Below are 10207 nucleotides of genomic sequence, written 5' to 3'. Positions count from 1 at the left end.
GGGGGGGGGGTGGCGTGGGTGGCCGCGGGCGGGGAGGGGAGAACGAGGGACGGGAGGGGTGAACGATCATCTCCCCTCTGCATCCCCCACCCTGCACCACGCCGCACGGGCGCCAACGTCAAGCGCTTTCGAGACGTTAAGGCCGACACTCGCGTCGCGCACCTCGGCCCGACGACATCGTACGGTGACGGCCAGGGACACACGTGTGTGGTTGAGGTGTTTCGCAAATCGAGCACCTGCTCCCTCTCCCCAGTGAGAAAGAGAGCAAGATTTTCGTGAATTGTACGCGGGTTCTTCGCGGTTGTACGCGGGACGTCTCGCGATTGAAAGACTTTCGGCGAGATCGAGTCTCGACGTCGTCGTGTCCGATTTCTGGATTTTTTCTTTCGTCGCGCCTGTTCGATCGTTCGCGGCATCGCGAATCGTTCGTCGACACGTGCTCCGCGCGATAAAATTGTTATGTGCGTGTCGCGGCGGGAGGAAGGGTGAAGTGTTCAGATAAGTATTTGCAAGTGAAAAAAAAAGGAAAAGAATTCGTAATCTGCCTCGCGGTGCACGCCTGACGGGTTCCTCGATGCGCCCTGCGTCAGGGGGTAAAAGTTGCACGTGGTGGGAACCCGACGACCTCTGACAGCAGCCCCGCGGTGAGCGCGAGGAGTCGCGTACGTCAGTTGACAAGTGAGAAAAGAGGAATTCGTCGTCGACGAGTGTTCTCGTTTAAAGATCGTCAGGACGATGAAGAAATCCTACTTCGTCTTCGTGAGTACTTCATTTTTTTATCGCATCACTCGCGACGCACCCGCGTAGACCGCGATTGCCTTTCTCGTTGTCAGTGTACGAAAGGAGATCTCCCTTCGCTACTTGAACCTCCGTTTTCTTCCCTTTTTTAATTTCTCCCTTTCTCTTCCCCGATCGCCATCTCACTTGAGAGATGACAGGAAAAACGGGTCGGGCCTCCTGGGACACCGGGACGTATTTTATGTCCAGACTCTTGCTTGTTTCACGAAGAAGATCAAAGGCCATGAGCATCACTTTAATCTGCCGATGCACCGCTGTATCTTTCTCATATCCCTTTGAGTGGCCGAACTTTTGAATGCGGTCTCCGAGAGCTGGAAGCCCTCCGTGTCCTTTCGCTGCGCGCACCGCACCACCCTCGTCCTCCGCAGTCCAAGAACGGCGAAATTAACGACATGGCCACGTGACTCTCCCTCTCTCCCTCGTCCCGTTTGAGGGGTTGAAGGGGAACGAGGTCAGTCGGTGCACGCGAGTCGACCAATGTCGGTTTCCAGGCTTTTCGGAGCGCCTTGAAATATAGAGCTACATTGGCTGCGGTTAATTTTACGAGAATCCATAAATTTTGTTTTTCGTCTGCATGTCTCAAAAATATTATCATATCTCAGGGTATATTATAAACGGGATTAAATCTGGAGAGGGTAAATTTAAAACTTACAATTAAGTATAGTTGAGATAACGATCACCAAATTTGATTTTTCAATAACTTTGCAGAAATAGCCTGTTAAGTAGTATTCATTTAGATTTAATAAAAAAAAAAAAGGATGTAAACTACAAGATAAAGTTTAAGTATGTTTTTATTTTATTCATTATATCCACGAATGAAAAAAGCAATATTGGAATGTCATTTACAAAAGACATTGTAATCAATTTTCTTCAAATTATTTAAGTATAATTGTATACGTCCGAATGTAATTAAAAGTAGTATCTTTTGATTTCATATGAGAAATATTTTTAGGAATTATTTTAATACGCCAATATTTAATATATATATGAATGTAACGTTATTGATTAAAATATTAATGTATACGAGTTGTGAGAAGGAAACATGTATAATAGTTGTTTCCAAACGCGACAGCACTTCTGGTAGAAATCTGTCGATAGTCATCAAAGCGTCGCCGTCAACGGATCCGCCGCGCTCGACAAAAGACGTCTTTTCCACGGTGTTCCGCGAATTTTTTGGCGCATGGTTTTGTTTGATATAGCAGAAACTTTGTCGAAACTTACGAGCGTGCTGCGTTGCGTACAATACAAACGAGGAGCTTCCGCGCTTCTTCAACAGCATCTCGAAAGAACTCAGAAGAGAGCGCAGAACTAAAGTAAGGAAAGCAACGGCCATATAGTCGGTCGTATTTTTGGCGTTCGCGGAGTTTCAGAGCGGAGAATTTATCGGGGCACACGGCAATGCACCCCATTGTTGGTTCACGGATTTATTCACGAAGCTCGTTAAATGTTTTCAACGCAAATTCTACTCGAATTTTTTAACTATCGACTATAGATGTGTTTTGTTCTTTTTCAAATATTGTGCAAAAAAAAATTTATTATTAATTATAAATGTGCAAAAACATTAGTCTTAAATTAAAATATATATTTTTATGTATATAAGCAAAAAATATTATAATCTTACAAAGAAGATTTTGATCTTAAATTCAGTGAAGAAGTAATACTTGCATCAACAAATTCAATAAATTCAAGACTAAAATCTTTTAAGAAAACTATAACACTTTTGCTTATACAGGGTGTCCCAAAACCCGCAGATTTCCTTTTAATTGCGAATTCTTTAGAATTCTTATATATACAATACAAATTAAATTAAATTTTAAAAAGAGTTCAAAATCTGTAAATCTATCAATTTATATATTTTGAATTCTTTTTATAATGTTTTATTAATATAAAGATAAAAAATGTATGCCGATAATTTAATATGAAGGCATTGAGATTAAACAGATTAATTTGACATGTTTCAGTCTTACTGTATTAACATATTCAATTCTTTTTATGTTAAAAATGGTTTATCTATCGATATTACAAAAATATTTACCATATGAGGTGAACATGAATTCATTTTGACAGTTGACACATATCGTAATATCTTATAATTGTATTGAAATTTTTTTTTATGTTCCGATATTAGTTATTTAATGTACAAATAGGTTTCGTATAAAAAAAAAAATAATTTCTTAGCAAAAATATTATTGCATATTTGTATGATAATCTCGGCGTTATTAAGAGGGTCGATCCTCGTAGCACCTCTATCATTTGTCATATCATCGTGCTTGAGCGCGCGAAATGTCAGCTCTGTGATTAGCCAACTTTAATCGCTATTAATTCAAAAACTATTATAGTCTCGACATTTTCGTATTAAAATTTTCGTTTTAGAATATTCTAAAGAATCCGCACTTAAAAGGAAATTCGCGGGTTTTGGGACATCCTGTATATGAGAATATCCCTATCTTGATTTAAGATATTTTTTTTCTGTGCGCATGCATATATTCTCAGACACATACTGCATCAAGAAACAAACATCAAAACGGATTTTTAACTGCGTATTTGTGAAAGGTTAAATCCTATCCGAAAAACTTTTACGTTTTCAACGGTATTCGAAATATTGAATACGAAAAATAACGATGATTCCCATCAACGGGAGATTTCATGAAATCGCGCCTTTTGATCGTTAAAATCACTATTTCTACTTCGTTTTCTTACGGAAAAAAAAGAGCAACCAGTTCCCTTGCTTTTAAAAGAGTTCACGAGCGTTCCGTAATACTTGAATATTTTTCTCGCGTCCTTCGTATCTTTACGAGGGTCTTTTCGCCTCGTACAAAATTCTTCACCCTGTTTCGAGACGCGAGTAAACCGCTGAGGGAATGAAACGGAGCTTGTAATCTACGAGCTACAATGCTCGAGATCTCTTGTCCTGATCTGCTCCCTCTGTCGCCAAGATCGCCTTTTCTCACCTGCCAAAAGAGAAAGAGAGAGCAAGAGCGAGATAAAAAAAGAAGAAGAGGATCGATTGGGTGATCTTCCGACATGCCTCGAGTTTGCTTTATTACCTGTCGATTATACACGCGGCCACCCTCTCAAGCGTTCTTGTCGTTCTGGGCCCATTGTCGGGTCTCGCCGCCTGGGACTTGTCGCAGTCGATCTTTCTGTGTTTCTGCTCGCCTCTCCGGTGCTATACCTGTGAAGGATCTAGAAAAGCCCAAGACGGCAAACAATGCTGGCGGGATCAGTACATGCCAACTATCCACAAATCTTCGTGAAAGATGGATTTAGAAAGAGATAGGAAATATGTGGGCGCCAACTAGACTTAGTATCGAGCAAAAGCATATAGACAATTAACTATGAATATAAATATTTGTCAATTAAAAATCTATTTATATTCGCTCTGAATAAATAGGCATTAAGTATGTTAAATAAATCGAATAGTGAATGGTGAAAGGGGAGAAAGAGGGGGGAGAGAGAGAGAGAGAGAGAGAGAGAAGTGAGAGTTTTTAACAAACTTTTAACTTATAATAAGCAACAAAATTATAATACAATCCTAAGTTTTTCAAATAATAAAAATTGTATACAAAAATACAATCTTTAATATTTTATGTAAGAAAGATTTAGTTTGCCTTCATTTCGAGTAAAAACAGGCAGAATTAACACTTATAATTCAGATAAACCTGTATGTTATGGTTGCACAGAGTCGATATCAGACTAACATTGTAGATTGAGATTAGAATCTGATCCGATAATCAAGATAAAGATAAAGAAGAGATTTGCTCTTTTCGCTCTGGTTAGTCAAATTACATGCAATCTCAATCTTCGATATGTAGTCTGTTGCGGACTATGTATAAGCATTGAAAAATTAACCAATCGCGTGTTTAGTATGAAGGACGCGCAACAATATGGCATCCTTTTACATCGTGATTGATCTGTTTCTCATATGCATATGCTGCTATATAAGTTTGTTTGGATACGTTTTAGCCTTTAAAATTACAAATATTCAAAATTGAAAATGAATATATGATTAAAAAATATTTAGATTTTCTATTCAGAATTTTTTACTCGGTATTTTTATATCAAGTTAGAAAAACATTAAATGTTTGATACCATCGAATGGCGACGTCTAGCGCCAATACATCAACGGATTAATAAAAAAAAGATTATTAAAATATTTACAAGTATCGTAAATAAACAAATGAAATGAGAAATAGGTGGAAGGTATCCGTGGCATTCCCACTTTAAAAACTACATCAAATATTTATAAACTAAATTACACACTGAAATAAGCGGATTGTCAGACGATAAAAATTTGATTTTTTGACAGCGCATTATATAGTAACTTCAAAATCTCCCTCTCTCTCTTTTAATATCGTTAATTCTTCCGTGATAAATTTCTCAGAATAAGAGCTAATGTTTTATATAGAACTATTTTGCACACAACGCTTTCTCGTAATTAGCAGACTACACCGCCGGTACAGGCTTAGGACTTTAATATTTCTGTACGTGAAAACCGGTGTTAGTTCTAGAATTCGCGATTCCGAGGCAGGCAGCATACTATATAAAGGAAAGGAGGCGATGAATATAACAAGCTAGGTAATACACGCTTGCAGGCTACATTTCTGGTGTATTTACAAAATAAAGCGCATTTAGATATATACGTCTCCGTGCAATAGACTTATTATATTAGTTTGCTCTTCGGCAAAACAAGTATTCGGCAGAACAGATTTTCACGAGATAACTGATATATTTATGATAATAATAAGATCAATAATAAAATTCGCGGAAAGACCAATTTTACTGAAGTATCTGAAAGTTTAGTTGGATACAGATCTGAAAATATATTTGTTGGATTATCAGAATAATTAAGTAAGACGCTCAAGTACGATGTGCAATGCTGCCAAAAGTTTTAGACATTCTGACAATCATCTTGAGCGTCGTAATTATTCTGACGAATTGGTTTCAAATCTGTGTCTAGCTAAATTCTTAGATGCTTCACAAAACCGTTACTTTCACGTTTTTTTTTTGTAATTTGTGTTGTGAAAGAGGAATTATTCTAAAAGTGGAGAAATTTTAATAATATATAAGTATCGTTTAATTATTTGAACTGGTAATTTGCGCTTTGTACATAATACATCGTTATTTATGAAATTTTGTAAAATTACATAAATATTCTAAAAAATATTTGTAATAAAATAAAAGGTTTAAAATAATATGAATAAAAATAAAATATATGATTAATTCAACAATTCTTATTAATTAAATTTAAAAAGCTTGGCTTATATTTCTCCAAAAAAAATTTTTTCTTTACGAATTTATAATCAAAAGCGTGAATTTTTGTAAAGCGTGGACTTTCGACGTTAATAAAAAGCATAAATTCATATACATTTGGAAGATCAGAACTTTTTGATAGGAAAGCGTGCGAAAAAAAGTACGGAACGTTTTGCCGCGTGAAAAAGCAGAGAAAGAATCTGATACTGGAATAAAGAAGAATATACTAATGAGTTTTCATCGCAGAACGAAAGAAAAATAGTCGAAAATAAAAATGTCTTCATATTAATTTATCTATTTTGTAGTATGTTTCAGATATAATAAATTGTGTTTTTACGAAAACTGTTTTTATGTCATATACAGAGTATACTTTACTAATTTTTTGCGTGATATTGATTGCTCGAATAATTTCGTTACATTTGGTTTGCAATGTGTTTTATATTGTCTATACTGTTGTATATTATAATAAAATCAATCAATAAATTAATAAGTTGATAATAAAATGTTAATTATTGCTATTACTGCAGACTGTTTAAAAAACGAGATAAAAAATAAAAAAATGAAATAATCGATTAATTCTTATTTAGAATCTTATTTAGAAATAATTAAATTAAATTAATTATTAAATTAAATAATTAAAATATAAATTATATCCTAAAAAGAGTGAAACCACGATCGTGACTTTAGCGAATCAAAAAACTGGACCACCTGGTTTTTTTGCGTAAATTAAATTAATTCAATTTTTCTTCTTTATTAAAATCACGCACATGTTCACAAAGCGAATTGTTCTTCTATGTGCAGGATATAAAAATTTGGGAAAGGCAATAATAACAAATTAAATTATAAGTTTTTTTTCCGTCAAAGCATGGCAATGGTTTTATTATTCAAACGTTAGATTTAATACCCATACATCAAAATGAATATGAAGTACAAGCAACAGAATATTCGGCATAAATTTATTTTGCAGTACGTTAAACATTTCGCAGTGACAAATTAACTGGCACGCAGTAGTCGGCGTTCTCTTTTTTTCGCAGCTTACAACATGTATTATACGCGTTAAGTTTGCTCTTATTATAACGCCGAGAATAGGCAGCATGCATCGTTACATTAAACCACGATCGCGATTCAAAATACCGGCAGACGTAATCACTCTCCGGGCAATTAACGACTAATAGTTTGCGCAAATAATTAATTTCCAAGAAAGCATACCGAGATTATAGTTATTTATTGAAGTAGATATTTCGCGTAATTTATTTTCAGTTGAATTCAGGGGGTCAAATTGAGGCAACAGAAATTATTATTTTACGCTATTGCAGAAAAAAGTTATTATTTTCTTAACAATCCAAATGTATCTCTCGTCGTCCTTTTAAACTTTTCATTATTGCAAACGTTTCGAATAAATTTACTCTCTAGATTTTGTGTTAAAAAGACGTTGATCAGTGAAGTGTTGAAATCTGCACCTCAAGTTTGTCTCTGATTGATATAATTGAACCATCGCACAGTGGGCCAGGGAGCTCAAAAAGGTGACTAAAATTCATATCGTTAGACTTTTCTGAAATTGGTATTTAAAGGTTTTCGATGTCATTAATAACGAATCTGACACCAAGAAATTCAAAATTAAAAATGACTCATTCACGCGCCTGCAGATACTTCGAGCATGTTTTGTGATCATGTGCGAGCCTTATATAAATTCCTTTATAAAATCAGAAAAGAAGATGAATAATGGAATTTGAAGAATTCTTCTCTCAATAGAAAAACACAGCTCAAATCAGTACGTACACGCGCACAATCGTGAAGTCATAATCAATCCGAGCGATTGGAACTTAATTGCGTTTACGCGTGGAAATTACAGTATTCGCAAAATATCGCATAATAGGCTTAAAGTAGACATTACAATGAAGATTCTAACACCTTTAATTTTTTATTAGAAGGTGAAACTTCGGGAAACTGGGAAACGACAACTACAAAATCGAAAAGAATAAAAATGTTGTCACAATACTCAAGTTAAGTTAATCCCGCATATCGTTGTTACTTTTTTAAATTCAAATATTATAGTAATATTGATATTACATGGAAGAAAAACTTCACAAATTATAAGCTCAATTTCTTAAAAATTATAATTATGTTAGGACTCAAATAACATTTCTATTTTTATAATGCTTCTATAGGAACAAATATCCAACCACTTGCAAAAAAATTTCTCCACAGCTACTTTGACTCATCTATTTTAAGATACCGTGATAATAAAGTGCGAATTTGTTGATTTTTGGCTACTTTTTCGAGCTCCCTGGTCCACTGTACATCGATATAATTACCAAAGATATTTTTTTTTAAAAAGGAAGTTAATGAAAACTCCAGACAGCGACCTTATTTCAAATATACGCTACGAATTCACGTATAAACAGATAAAAATTATAAACTCAGAATTTACAAAATCGACATGCTACAATTTTTAAATCATCAAATCTGCATGGACTTTTTAACCATATTTGCATAGGACATAGTTTATTTTAATAACAAAAATGTTATGTACATAGTTTTCAGTTTAAATAAGATAATATATTTATTGAAATTTGCATTTGCAGTGTTATTAAAAACGTTACTCGTTTAAAGTGATGTAATATATTTATTGGGATTTGTATTTGCGATTGAAGCAAACTTAGTTAACGTCGAAAAGTTCCGCTTTAATATTGTTAAATTGAATGTTATGATTATATTCTAACATCTCTTGATTGCTCGTTATTGGTCTCTATCCTGTTTCGTTTTTAATTATTTCTAAATGCGAGTCAACATGCATCAATTTTCGCTTTAAATTTACCATAAACTGATCGTTTATGGATTAAGTTTGCAAATAATACAATAGATCGTCGAATCGCGTAAATTATACTGCTGCAATTCTAAGTAAATTCTAAATAAATTTCTAAATAAATGTATGAATAAATAACAGATCGTAGCTTACAAAACAATCGTAAGAAGTTGAGTTATAGTTTTATGTAAACTGCAATTCTGTATCAGCATTTGTATCATTTATCGTTAAATAATATATAATATATAATATACATATATAATTATATACGTGACTATAATTGCATTGAGGTGAGTATTGAGCTGTCATTCTAGCATTGCGCGCAAGAAAGATTATTATATTATTTCAAATGTGAAATATTCCGATATTGTACACATATATATATATATATATATATATATATATATGATATATATATATATGTATATATATATATGTACGTATGTATTACATGCTTCCTTATTATACGCATGCAGTTTCTAAAATGCCAATTGTTGGATAATTGTTTACGGCGTAGCGTAAACAATTATAGTATGAGGGCCAGAAATCACAAGATACGAATATTTTGAGCACTTCAATGTAACTTTACTTTCGATAAAAGAAAAATATACAGAGTAAAGCGAAACGTGCAGCACGAGAGCATGAGAGCGAACGAACGATCTAGAATATAGAGAGGAAAAACAAAAAGCGATAATACAGATCTGCTGCCATCTCTTAGTGATTTATATGTAATAATTAAAGCACAACGATTCTTTCCTCTAATATCAATAATAAATAATATATGTTTTTATATTAACTGTTGTATTCTTCATATATTAAAAGTTCAATGTAAAATATATCAATGTTTTGATTTATATTGTATATAATAATAATAACATTGAAAATATTTGTTTTCAAATTTATGAACTACAACTTTACAGGCAGTTTCTCTGGTAGTCGCAAGATTTACGAGAAGTCTTACAATTAGTTATTTACAAATGATCGTAAGGCAAGGGGAAGGGCAAATAGATATAATTACTTTAAATTTATCCTCTTTTCCGTGTCTATTTTACCACTACTCGTTAATAGAAAGATATATAGTTCTCAAGCATCTAATCATCTTCTGAAAAAGCAGTAAAATCAAAAGCCAAATATAGCTAGCAAAAAAGTTTAAAATTTTGCATTTGTGAAAATCAGGTAAAACCTGGATTATTTTTTGATATTTAAAGTTATATTTTCTTAATTGCTGAATCGTTGAATGAGATCTAATCTATTTTATACGATATTCCATACGATATCTTTTTCCTCTATTTTAATATAATTCCTATGCTTGTATATTAGTTTTATTTCTCTTAGTAAAATTTTAAAGGA

At 33.7% G+C, this 10207-nt stretch overlaps 1 protein-coding gene across 1 annotated transcript in view; it reads left to right on the top strand.

Annotated features, from left to right (window-relative positions):
• The first annotated feature begins 150 nt into the window (after positions 1–150).
• The window catches only part of LOC105451944 (thrombospondin-1-like), a 202787-nt gene continuing 192730 nt past the window's right edge, over positions 151–10207 (top strand). Inside the window, exon 1 of the mRNA XM_011692677.1 lies at positions 151–759. Coding sequence (XP_011690979.1) covers positions 736–759 — 24 coding nt within the window. The 5' untranslated portion in view covers positions 151–735. The remainder of the gene's footprint in view (positions 760–10207) is intronic.

The sequence above is a fragment of the Wasmannia auropunctata genome, unplaced genomic scaffold (genome assembly GCF_000956235.1).
Source record: "Wasmannia auropunctata unplaced genomic scaffold, wasmannia.A_1.0 LD336040.1, whole genome shotgun sequence".
Lineage (NCBI taxonomy): Eukaryota > Metazoa > Arthropoda > Insecta > Hymenoptera > Formicidae > Wasmannia > Wasmannia auropunctata.
The sequence above is the reverse complement of the archived record's forward strand: the minus strand, read 5'-3'. Positions and strand labels throughout refer to the sequence as shown.